Raw genomic sequence first — 12,576 nt, forward strand, 5'->3', positions numbered from 1 at the left:
GATTACATAATCTACATTTGCACGCCTTTATTTTTCACTTTTTGCAGATCGTGAAGACCAGTCCATCCTGTGCACGTGAGTTACAAACATACACACAGATAGCAGCAGTCCCTGTATTATTAACAAAAGTTTAATCTGCTAGTTAGCTTGACTGTGAGTAATGTGTGTTTTATTCCCCCCTAATTCTATATTTTCTCTGTTTGTATTGTATAGAGGCGAGTCTGGTGCTGGTAAGACAGAGAACACCAAGAAGGTCATCCAGTATCTCGCTCATGTGGCCTCCTCTCATAAGACAAAGAAAGATCAGGTTAGTCTGACCTCTCATCCAGTCTAGCCTTTAGCTCATGTCCTCATCTCCCCTCACTCCCTGCTTCTGCATTTAATTTGATTCATTTTCTAGTGAGACACTAATTGCTTTTTATTTTACAGGAGTATAATTTTCCTTTTCTTCTCCCTTGATTAACCACTTTTACATTGTAACAGATGTTTATCAGGGTTCGTATGTGCACATTAGCTGGTTGTCAATCCGTCATCACATTCTTGTATTGAAGCGGCGTGTTCTCTGCAGTAGGAAAAACTCCTCTGTGGTACAGCTGCCGCAGAAAAGCACCACCATCAAAGGAATGGATGCGTGGCAATCAAGATAATGGCCCTGCAGGCACAGTAAAACAGTAGTGTAGATTCAAAGGCTCCTGGCATACTGACATTTTATATAGACCAGAGACCTTACTTTATCTGAGAAGTGTTTGGTTTTGCTGATTTTTACTGCATCTTCTCATCACAAGTAAAACTCAGTTCGCCATTCATCTGGCATATATTACATCAGACCTAAGCTGCAAAACCTGCACTGCCGTTATCTGGCCTGTCAGCGCTGTGATAGATGCTGCTGAAAGCGACCCGGTGGGGTTTTAATAAAAACCACATCAATCATCCCTTTTTGAGGTTGTTGTATTTCTCTCTTCCCATCAACAGAACAGCTCCATCCTGTCACATGTGAGTTAACTCTCCCCCTTCATTCACTCTTCCTCCCCACCTGCTTCTGTCATCACCTTCCCTCTCCGCCCTCACCCCTCAAACCCCCTCCTCTCCTTCCCCCTCGCTGGAGCGCACTGTTGTGGGAGTCACTTTGTATAAAGGGCAGAGGTGACGTGTCTTGCCAGCCAATAGGAAGTAGGGAGGAAGTTTGTTTGCAGCTCAGTGGCAGCCGTATGTGTTCCTGTGAAAAATTCAGCCAGACAATAGTAGGATAAGAGGGAGGGGTCTTTGCTGGAAAAAATGGAAGCAGATTTTGCTCTAACAGATGCATTTATATTTGTCTGGCTTAATTTTTCACACGATTTTTTCGCTACTTTTGTGTGTCCAAAGTTGCTTTTCTCTTTTTGCTTGGACAGTGTGTGTGTTCATACAATACAGTGTAATTTACAGTACTCTTTGAACAGACACACTGATAACCCGTGTAGTGTACATGTTGTGTGATGGCCTGTTTTTGTGCCTAAAGGGGGAATATTGGGGGGGAAATATTGCCTTGTTCTATTGAATGTACTTAAACTGTATCTACAAGGATTGCTTAGAAGGTAAGAAAGTAGTGTGCTGGAGTTTTAAGTTTGTATTAACTCTCTAAACCCCAAAACTTGCTGGCTTGCTTCTGAAAAGAAAAAAATACCACCAGATTCCACCATTTATCAGAGCCAGAAACTGTAAAAATAGGCAGAATTGTTGGATTTTCAACTCTCTGAGGGTCCTTGAATTAATCATGTGACATGCTGTTCTGTTACAAACATTAAAGAAATCTAAGCTTAAAATTGAGCTGTGTTAAAGTCAGTAACCAGATTCTGTCAAAAATAAAATACATTTTGTGCTTGTAGACACCACAGAGAAGCCATGACTGACTCAGCTGCAACAAGCAGTCATTACACAAATATTTAGGGATTTTTGGTAGAACTGCAGACTTTGCTTACACAGGATAGATAGAAGACAAGCCAAGAAACAAATAGATGAGGCTGAGAGGAACATAAAACATACTGGAGCAATAAAATAAATATAAAATGGCTAAATCGGTTAGTGGAGGGTACATTTGATTTAAAAATGTCCTTTCTAGAGTTAATGTGTTTAGTGTGGAAAAATGCCAAGATTATTGAGTCTGGTAAAATATAAGTGAAGTTAAATATCTGTAGCATGTAAGACACCATTTTTCCAGTATTGGACACTGGGAGTTTGCTGACAACAGTGTGTAGTTTTTGTGAAATACAACTTTAGCTTGAAGAAAATGAAAGACTTTTTACTTATGTTATTCTGCACAGAGGACATGTATGAGTTCTCGCTCCTGTTTCCGTAGAGGTACAGGACTTTATATTGCAGTGAAAAATGATCACACAGTGAGGAAAAAATTTAATGGAAGCAAAAGACATCTACAAACTACTTGGAGTTCAGAGGGTTAAACATGGTGTGTACTACATCGGCACAGAGACTTTGCTTAAATCTTTGTCTAGGAGGAAGGAAAGAAACTTTAGAGTTTATTTTGTGCTTGGGGTTCACTGAACCATTCTGCTCTGGCTACTAGGTGATGGGTTATCAATGACAATATCAGGGGTTGTTGGGTGTTTGCTGATTTGGGCACTAACATGATGTCATGTGTTTGGATTAAATGCTTGGGTTGTGACGTGTGTTTGTTTGTGTGTTCCTGGTGTGTGTATCTGGTATCCCTCCTTTTTTATTTTTTGTTTGAATGTTTTGTTCTTTGTTTTCTCTCACATCTAAGTATATTGTGGGTAAATTGACAATACCACTGTGTCAATGTATTTATTTATGGTGAAGCATGCTAATCATTTTTAAGTAAATTAATGTCAAATCATATTATAAGGTTCTCACAATACGTCACGATGAATTATCCGTTTTAGTGGCAAGTTCTTGTAGGATCTAAAGCCATGGCTTAGAAATATTCTGATGTTCAAATGAAAAGTGTATTTTATATTTTGCGTTGCTGTTTTCCACCAGGGGGAGCTGGAGAAGCAGCTGCTGCAGGCTAACCCCATCCTAGAAGCCTTTGGAAATGCCAAGACGGTCAAAAATGACAACTCCTCCAGATTCGTAAGAATGACTGCTACGTTTAATGTTTCAGGTTTCTTTTAAATGCCTGTTTTCTTACTAGCCTGTTCCACTTACCTTTTTGTAAATGTTTTTTGTTTTTCTTCTCCCAAGGGAAAGTTCATCAGGATCAACTTTGATGTCAATGGTTACATCGTTGGTGCCAATATTGAAACTTGTATCCTTAATGCTGTCAGGTCGTTGCCTCTGCTTTGGGCATTTTTTAGGGCTAGGATTGCTAAAGAACATCTTACTACAATATACAAATAGTGTTGAGAAGTTAGTTGGGACGTGTTGTAAGCTAAGCTACCAGTCACTACATTAATTGATGCTTCACTATACTAAAAGAAAATTTTAGCATTGTTTGCTAGTATCTTTCTTTTGTTCTTTCTATGTTTAATGGTTAGAAGACAGCTGTCCATCACTGTTGTTGTTCAGAAAGCTTTGTCGTGGTAGTACCATGGGTGTACTTGTCCTTGACCGATCAACCTCTAGACCTGTTGGAGAAATCTCGTGCCATTCGCCAGGCCAAAGATGAGAGGACCTTTCACATCTTCTACTACTTGCTTACAGGAGCTGGAGACAAATTGCGCTGTAAGCAGCATATTACACATAAGTCTCTCCCAAGACACGGGAGTCCTAAAGGATTTGTAGTGATTGTTTAGACTTACTGAGGCCCTTATTGTAAAGATTATTAACTTCTCCTTTGCCGTTTATCTCAGCTGATCTCCTCCTGGAAAATTACAACAACTATCGCTTCCTTTCCAACGGGAACGTTACAATTCCGGGGCAGCAAGACAAGGATCTGTTTACAGAGACCATGGAGGCTATGAAGATCATGAGCATTCCAGAGGATGAGCAGATAGGTAAAGCAACAACTTTTCAGTTTTTATAGGAATGTGTATGTCTGTATATGTATTGTCATCTCAACATAAAGCTGGTGCCTTATTTATGCTCCTGTTAACACTTTGTGTGCAGGCATGTTGAAGGTGGTGGCCTCTGTTCTGCAGCTTGGAAACATGAGCTTCAAGAAGGAGCGTCACACAGATCAGGCGTCCATGCCTGACAACACAGGTGAGTCACACCTATACCCTCTGCCTCCTCCTAAATACTTGATAATTGTTCAGTTACATCTGAAATGTTGTTGTTGTTGTCTCCCTTTTTCCAGTGAGACTTAACGTCCTCTTCTCATTTCCTCTACGACAGCTGCCCAGAAGGTGTGTCACCTCATGGGCATGAACGTCACAGACTTCACCAGGGCCATTCTGTCACCCAGGATCAAGGTGGGCCGAGACTACGTCCAGAAGGCTCAGACCCAGGAGCAGGCAGAGTTTGCTGTGGAAGCCCTGGCCAAGGCTACGTATGAAAGGATGTTCCGCTGGCTCGTCATGAGGATCAACAAAGCCCTCGACAAGACCAAGAGACAGGGAGCCTCCTTCATCGGCATCCTTGACATTGCTGGCTTTGAGATCTTTGAGGTAAACACACACGGCAAAATTTAAATGACTTTCAAATCAAGCATGCAGATGCAAATATATACCCTAAATATCATATGTGCTGCTCAACGGTGTTCTTAAGCATTTTTCTTTTGTCTCTCTCCAGCTGAACTCATTTGAACAGCTGTGCATCAACTACACCAACGAGAAGCTGCAGCAGCTCTTCAACCACACCATGTTCATCCTGGAGCAGGAGGAGTATCAGAGGGAGGGCATCGAGTGGAGCTTCATCGACTTCGGCCTTGACCTGCAGCCCTGCATCGACCTCATTGAGAAACCTGTGAGTCTGCCATTGTCACTCACTCCCCTAGTTTCTTTGCATGACCAGGCATTGACTCCTGGTTAATTCTGTTAGTGTATGAATATTTTTGTTCTTCCAGTATGTGTGCTATTATTTCTGGTATTAATTCTCTCTATCGTGTTCCCAGGCCAGTCCTCCTGGTATCCTCGCCCTGCTGGATGAGGAGTGCTGGTTTCCCAAAGCCACAGACAAGAGCTTTGTGGAGAAGGTGCTCCAGGAGCAGGGCACACACCCCAAGTTCCACAAACCCAAGAAACTGAAGGATGAAGCAGATTTCTGTATCATGCATTACGCTGGCAAGGTAAACGTGCAGAGTTAGTTATGATGCATTCTCATTAATGCCTTTCTTTGACCTGCTTTGTCTGTTTTATAGTCATTCTGCATTCTTCCAGTTGTCCTGCTTCTTACCAATGCGACATGTTCTGCCTAATGTGACTCCTCAGGTGGACTACAAGGCAGATGAGTGGCTGATGAAGAACATGGACCCTTTGAATGACAATGTGGCGACACTGCTCAACCAGTCCACTGACAAGTTTGTGTCTGAGCTCTGGAAGGACGGTGAGTCGAGGCAGATTGTTGTAGTAATCCAGGAATCACTGCCTCTCAAAGGGCAGTTCTTGATGTGGGATAATATTTCATGCTGATTTCTTGTTCATAGTGCTTTCTTTCTCTTCTACTGTCTGGTGTGTGGACCTTTGTTTTTACCTTTTTCAAATCCCATTGGTGGTTTCTATCCATTTGCTCCTGTGTTTGTTCCCATCTTGTCTGTCATCTTTTCTTTTACCGGGTCATAGAATTACAGAATTGTCAGAGAGCCTATTTTTATCAGCGTTTTCCTATTCTACACTCAGACTCAGGTGAATTTTTTTTCTCCATTTATTTTGTACTTTTTCCTTCTTTTTCCTGCAGTTTGTGACACTTATTTACACCATGAATCCTCTGTCATCCATTATGTCTTCACCCTTTTCTCCTAACTTTATCTTTCCAAAGATGTCAGTGAATTGTGTGAGTTGTTTCTGTCATAAATCGGCTCTGTGTGCAGTAGCAAAGTCTTCTGGTTGTCTTACCACTTGTTGCTGTCATTGAACTCTCCTTTTCTCCCTCTGTGTAATAGCGTTGTGTGGTGACTCCTGGTGTTGGTCATGGGTACTGCAGCAATGGGTATATACTGCATGGGTTTGGTTTGGTTTTTCTGTCACCACAAAAATACATGCCCACTGCAACCACCGAAGTTTGTCACCTTCCTGATGCCAATACATGTTCAAGTTAACAATCACAGATAGTTTTCACTCGGAGAACAACAAACTGGTCGTATTACCAGTTGACAAATCCTCTCCACTCACTGCACTGGTGGATATTTTTTTTTCATTATGGTGTGTTATCTTTCCACTCTTCACTGGCTTGTAGTGACTCTCCTGTCAACCTGATTTCTGTTTCCCTCCACATTCACCTATTGTTTGTGTGGTGTTTCACTGGTCCTGGTTTTATGAGGCTACGTCCACAAAAATGTGTTTTCCTGTTAAAACGATCGCCACCCAGACAAGCTTTTTGGCACCATTTCGTCTCCATATATCCTTACACCTTTCATGCATACAAAGCATGCATGTGCTGCTGTAAACAAGTAGATAGCAAAGGGTTGGTTGCTTCTTAATTGTAGAGAATACTATGGAGGAAGAACAGCAATAATAAAAACTAGGATCAGAACTTTCCTTAATGGCACAACTGCTGCTAGCAAAGACAAGAAGGTAACTAACTGTTGTGATTTGTTTTCCATTTTGAATTAACCATGCTAGTTAAGGCTGATGTCTTTGTTTTTCTCTGCAAATGGGTCATGTGAAAGAAGTGTGACATAGCAACGGATAAGTCCCAAGCGAACACGGGTGTCTATGTCATTGTTCCTGAACGTCTCAGTTTATGCTGTCAAGATTAAAACACAACCACAAACTGAAATGGAATCAGCAGCGTTTTCAAAAGTCTCTGTTTTTGGGATTCTAAAACACAGAAGTGGTGTGAACCACAGTAGCGTGGCAGAAGTTATGTATTCTGAAACAAAAGCATATCAGTGTGGATGTAGCCCAAACCACCCCTTCTCTCTTCTGGTGTGTGTTTACCATGAGGAAGTGGAGAGACAATGGTCATATTCATTCTTCCTTGTGACATGCATTTGGTTTGAATTTGCCTGGTTAAATATTCATATTATTAAATGTGACCACAGGGACTTTGTACATAATGCATCTTTTCTTTCTATGTCCCTTTTATTCTTTCTACTGTTCTTCTTTCAGTGGACCGCATTGTGGGTCTGGATAAGGTGTCCGGCATGTCCGAGATGCCCGGTGCCTTCAAAACCCGTAAAGGCATGTTCCGCACAGTGGGCCAGCTGTACAAGGAGCAGCTGTCCAAGCTCATGGCCACGCTGAGGAACACAAACCCCAACTTTGTTCGCTGCATCATTCCCAACCACGAGAAAAAGGTATCGGAGAAGTACTGGCATCTCATAGGGTGTTTCCACTGCAGGAACCTTTTGAATTACTAAGGAACTACAGCAGTGTTAAACTCAAAGCATCCAGTGACCAAATTAGTTTTGTTAGGGTAGTTTAGTGTTGAAAAAAGTCCCTACGGCAGGGGTTGTACTTTGAAAAGGTCAGGAATTTTAGGACAATTTTTATGACTGTAGCTGAATTGTCACACAGAACCATTCTGACTATAAATTTTTTTACTACTTTGTTCACGAAACAATTAAGTACTGTTGCAAAGTTCTAGAGAGAAACAGAATGCAAACAAGCTAAAAACATGTAAGAGAGTGAAGGGAAGAGATTTAAGTGTGCTAGAGAGGGAGTGACTGTAGAATTACTAAAGCAAGTGAATGAAAGGAAAAAAATGTTAAAGCGTCATTTGCTTGCATTCTAAAGCAAAATAAAAACATGTGAGACGATAGTGATTCACATTAAAAACAGAATCCGTCTGTTTTTTTTCCTAATTTGTTGAAAGCTGTGTCAGACCCTGTCATCACTTTTCAATCTGTCACTATTTGAATTAGCCTAAGCTCCATTATTCTGATGTGATGGAAATTCTGTTAGAAATGTACAAAGAATTTCAATTCCAGAGTTTAGGTCCATTGATAAAATAGTTTCTGTCAGTTTTATAATAGTTTTTAATTGTAAAAGTGCAGATTAGACATGCGTCTGTGTTGATCAGCAAATGTTTCTCGTCCTCAGGCTGGTAAACTGGACCCCCACCTGGTTCTGGATCAGCTGAGGTGTAATGGTGTGCTGGAGGGAATCCGTATCTGCAGACAGGGCTTCCCCAACCGCATCGTCTTCCAGGAGTTCAGACAGAGGTAACGGATAAGAACAGAACATACATTCCCACCATGTTTTTTGTCTCTATCAGGTTATGTGTTAAATAATATCTCCTCACCTGCGCTTCTCCCAGGTATGAGATCCTCACTCCTAATGCCATCCCCAAGGGGTTCATGGATGGAAAGCAGGCCTGTGTGCTCATGGTAAGAGGGCCATAAAATTCTATTCGGGCTTAATGATACCTCTTCCCTCAGCCGTGACTCATCAGTGTATTCTTTTTCTGTTCAGATCAAGGGTCTGGAGCTGGATCCCAACCTGTACCGCATCGGCCAGAGTAAAGTTTTCTTCAGAGCGGGAGTCCTCGCTCAGCTGGAGGAGGAGAGGGACATGAAGATCACAGACATCATCATCAGTTTCCAGGCCTGGTGCAGAGGCTACGTGGCCCGCAAGTAAGAAGTGCCAACCACTGCTTATTTTGTCATTCCGTCATGATCAAGATGCTGTTCTGTAGCTGCTGACATTATTTATATTGTCATTGGAACATTAGAGGGACAAAAAAGAGTACAGTCATCACATTTTGAGTTGAATCGGACTTTCCTTGCATTTCTGGCTTTTACTTTGTCCAGTGTCAATTCTTTAATGTTTAACTTGGCAAAATATCACGATATTCAAAGGAAATGACTGGCTCAAATATACAATAAAATGTGTAATTCTTGTCTTTAAGCGCGTAGGATTAAATGTGTGTGATTGTCTGACTCTGTGTCTGGTATTGCTTTGTAGGGCCTTTGCCAAGAGACAGCAGCAGCTGACTGCAATGAAGGTGATCCAGAGGAACTGTGCCGCTTACCTTAAACTCAGGAACTGGCAGTGGTGGAGGCTCTTCACCAAGGTGAACCTCAGACTCCTACAACATGTCAGACAACATCTGGGGCCCTGTTTTGTTTTGTTTTTTTACAACTTTGCTTTCACAGCTTTGTCTTTTCTAACTCTCCCTGCTTCCACAACTTTATCCTCAGGTGAAACCTCTGCTGCAAGTCAGCAGGCAGGAGGAGGAGATGCAAGCCAAGGATGAAGAGCTGGTTAAGGTGAAGGAGAAGCATCTATATGCCGAGAAGCAGCTCCAGGAGATGGAGGAGAAACAGCAGCAGGTAAACTTTTACCTATAACTCCATGCCCCTTCATTTCATTAATGAATATGATAAGTGCTGTTTATTATTATTGATTTAACTGTTTCTTTTGCTTTGCTCACAGCTGAGTGCTGAGAAGATGGCCCTGCAGGAGCAGCTTCAGGCCGAAACAGAACTCTGTGCCGAGGCTGAGGAAATGAGAGCCCGTCTGGCTGCCAAGAAGCAAGAGCTGGAGGAGATCCTCCACGACCTGGAGGCCCGTGTGGAGGAAGAGGAAGAGCGTGCTTCTCAGCTGTCTTCAGAGAAGAAAAAGATGCAGCAAAATATTACTGTAAGTCAGAAAAAATAAGCACACATTAGTTTAAATATGCATGGAGAATTAATACTTTGAGGTTTGATTTGCCTTGTTCAACGTCCTGTCATTTATCTGCACACAGGACTTGGAGCAGCAGCTGGATGAGGAAGAGGCTGCCAGACAGAAGCTCCAGCTGGAGAAGGTCACACTGGAGGCCAAGATGAAGAAGATAGAAGATGATGTTATGGTTTTAGATGACCAAAACAACAAACTAAACAAGGTTGGAATTAAGGATGTTTTAAACTGCAGATAGTGTGATTGATGAATTGAAGAAGTGATTCATAGTTGATGTTTTTTCTGTGAGACTGAACTAAAATGGAAAAAGAGACATTACTGTGCTCTGAAAGTGCACCAAAATGTTTTATCTCTCACTTAACTTGTTGTTTACCTTTTTTTATGAATCCAGGAGAAGAAGTTGATGGAGGAGAGGATCTCTGAGTTCACCACTAACCTGGCAGAGGAGGAAGAGAAATCCAAGAGCTTGCAGAAACTCAAGACCAAACACGAGGCCATGATCACAGACCTGGAGGGTAGGAAGGAAACACAAAAGAGACATACTGTGACTTGCATGAGCTACTATAGATCACACTGGGCTGACATGGATGAAGGGTTTTTTTCCATCCCAATAATTTGACATTTGTGTTCGTTCTCTGTCAGACCGCCTGCGTAGGGAGGAGAAGGGCCGTCAGGAGCTGGAGAAGAACCGTCGTAAGCTGGAGGGCGACTTCACCGAGATACACGATCAGATTGCTGAGCTGCAGGCCCAGATTGCTGAGCTCCGTGCCCAGCTGGCTAAGAAGGAGGAAGAGCTCCAGGCTGCTCTGGCCAGGTTTGTGTAAACTCTAAATCACAATTTTGAAGGTTAAAAAATGGTAATCAGAACGATGTGTATTTATGTGTACTCAGTTCATCAGTTAGTAGTCGTTTGTTGTTTTAACCAAATGAATGATGGATAATTAGTTTGTTGTCTAACTCATCCTCTTTGAAGGATGGAAGAGGAGGCTGCACAGAAGAACCTGGCACAGAAAAAGATCCGTGAGTTGGAGGCTCAGCTCTCTGAACTGCAGGAGGATTTGGAGCTGGAGAGGCAGGCCCGCACCAAGGCAGAGAAACATCGCAGGGACCTTGGAGAAGAACTTGAGGCCCTCAAGACCGAGCTAGAGGACACTCTGGACTCCACTGCTGCTCAGCAGGAACTCAGGTAGAGATATGGGTGTAGGGAAAGGTACAACAGCTGAACTTATGTGCGTCATGCTGCATGGTGTTTTGGTCCACTGTGTACCTTCACACAAGTGGATTAATGTCTGCCTTTCCTGTGTAGGACCAAACGTGAGACAGAGGTGGCACAGCTTAAAAAGACCCTTGAAGATGAAGCCAAAGTCCATGAACACCAGCTGATTGAGATGAGGCAGAAACATGGTCAGGCCTTCGATGAGCTCAATGAGCAGCTGGAGCAGGCTAAGAGGGTAAACTGAACATTTGTATTCAGTTTTGTTGTTATTTCTTCTTGATAAAAGTTACTAAGCCTTTCTCCTTCCCTGCAGAACAAAGTGTCGATGGAGAAGGCCAAACAGGCCCTGGAGTCAGAGAGGAACGAGCTGTCCATTGAGCTGCAGACGCTGATGCAGGGCAAAACAGATTCAGAACATCGCAGGAAGAAGGCTGAAGCTCAGGTCCAGGAGCTGCAGCTCAAACACTCAGAGAGTGAGCGCCAGAGGATGGAGCTGGCTGAGAAACTTGCAAAAACGCAGGTATGTAACTTAGCAGGATTATGGTTCCTTGTCAGTGCTATTGCATTTCAAATACTTCCATTTCTGCTTTCTGGTTAGAATAGAATAGAATAACTCGACTACATTTATCATTGTGCTCAGTTTAAACAGCTTATTATTGGCTTTTCTTTGCAAATGTACACACCCATACAAACTGAACCCTGTCTAATGTCCACAGACTGAACTGGAAAATGTTACCGGTGTTCTCAATGATGTGGAGAGCAAGTCCATTAAGGCAGTCAAAGACTGCTCTGCTGTGGAATCCCAACTGCAGGATGTTCAGGTACGCTACCACAGAGTTAAGCCATAAACATTGTTTATGCTCCACTCCACTCTAGGTTCAGAGGTAACACATTGGCGTATACAGGGCACATCCAGTTGCACCAGATGTGTAATCGATTATTCAGACATCAATTTATTGCTATTATGGTTCTGTGATTTTATCAAGTGAAGGTTTTATGTTTGTATCTTTGGTTTTAACTGTCTGATAAATACTCTCTGTGTGTCTGCCATTCAGGATGCACAAAAGAGTGTGCTGTATGTGTTTGAGACTTTGGAGTTCATGCAACTGATCCATCAAATCATTTGATCAGCTGTCAGAGGGCGACTAATTTTCATTTAGACCTTTGTGATACAGCGACAGGCAGAGGGTTCAGATTAGTGCATGACAAAATACCAAATGTTTAATCAATTTAATCTCATCATGTAAACATTTCCAACGTCAGCAAAGAACTGTGAAAAGAACTTTTTAGTGTCGAAATCTGCACATCATTCAACACAGAGACTCAAACATTCAAGTTAAAAAAGGTTCAACACTAAAATCTAAATATTAGCCAGTGGTATGTTTACTCCTTGTAACTCTACATGTCCATCTTCACAACAGGAAATACTCCAGGAAGAGACACGCCAGAAATTATCACTTAACACACGTCTGCGCCAGCTTGAGGATGAACAAAACAACCTGAGGGAACAGCTGGAGGAAGAAGAAGAAGCCAAGCGGAACGTAGAGAAGCAGCTTCAAACAGTCCAGGCTCAGGTAAGACACGTCCTTCATTGGTTACTTTCATTCTGACCAGTAGCATAGAAAATTGCACTGCTGTAACTAAATTTTCCTAATTTATTAACTTAATTAAGAATTAATGAAT

General features: G+C 42.2%; 1 protein-coding gene across 2 annotated transcripts in view; it reads left to right on the forward strand.

The window, feature by feature from the left end:
• Nucleotides 1-12,576, forward strand: part of LOC111570689 (myosin-9) — a 36,200-nt gene that overhangs the window by 17,551 nt on the left and 6,073 nt on the right. The window contains exons 4-30 of one of the 2 annotated variants that reach the window (XM_023273586.3): nt 48-75; nt 214-307; nt 973-993; nt 2,995-3,087; nt 3,199-3,262; nt 3,580-3,678; nt 3,807-3,950; nt 4,063-4,158; nt 4,291-4,562; nt 4,687-4,860; nt 5,009-5,182; nt 5,325-5,439; nt 7,164-7,351; nt 8,097-8,218; nt 8,314-8,383; nt 8,469-8,629; nt 8,961-9,069; nt 9,197-9,328; nt 9,432-9,638; nt 9,745-9,882; nt 10,069-10,192; nt 10,320-10,491; nt 10,651-10,863; nt 10,984-11,128; nt 11,207-11,413; nt 11,610-11,714; nt 12,315-12,467. In XM_023273586.3, the coding sequence (XP_023129354.1) occupies nt 48-75; nt 214-307; nt 973-993; nt 2,995-3,087; nt 3,199-3,262; nt 3,580-3,678; nt 3,807-3,950; nt 4,063-4,158; nt 4,291-4,562; nt 4,687-4,860; nt 5,009-5,182; nt 5,325-5,439; nt 7,164-7,351; nt 8,097-8,218; nt 8,314-8,383; nt 8,469-8,629; nt 8,961-9,069; nt 9,197-9,328; nt 9,432-9,638; nt 9,745-9,882; nt 10,069-10,192; nt 10,320-10,491; nt 10,651-10,863; nt 10,984-11,128; nt 11,207-11,413; nt 11,610-11,714; nt 12,315-12,467 (3,620 nt within the window). The remainder of the gene's footprint in view (nt 1-47; nt 76-213; nt 308-972; nt 994-2,994; nt 3,088-3,198; nt 3,263-3,579; nt 3,679-3,806; nt 3,951-4,062; nt 4,159-4,290; nt 4,563-4,686; nt 4,861-5,008; nt 5,183-5,324; nt 5,440-7,163; nt 7,352-8,096; nt 8,219-8,313; nt 8,384-8,468; nt 8,630-8,960; nt 9,070-9,196; nt 9,329-9,431; nt 9,639-9,744; nt 9,883-10,068; nt 10,193-10,319; nt 10,492-10,650; nt 10,864-10,983; nt 11,129-11,206; nt 11,414-11,609; nt 11,715-12,314; nt 12,468-12,576) is intronic. The other variant, XM_023273587.3, reaches the window with a different exon arrangement.

The sequence above is a fragment of the Amphiprion ocellaris genome, chromosome 19, assembly GCF_022539595.1.
Source record: "Amphiprion ocellaris isolate individual 3 ecotype Okinawa chromosome 19, ASM2253959v1, whole genome shotgun sequence".
Taxonomy (NCBI): Eukaryota; Metazoa; Chordata; class Actinopteri; family Pomacentridae; genus Amphiprion; species Amphiprion ocellaris.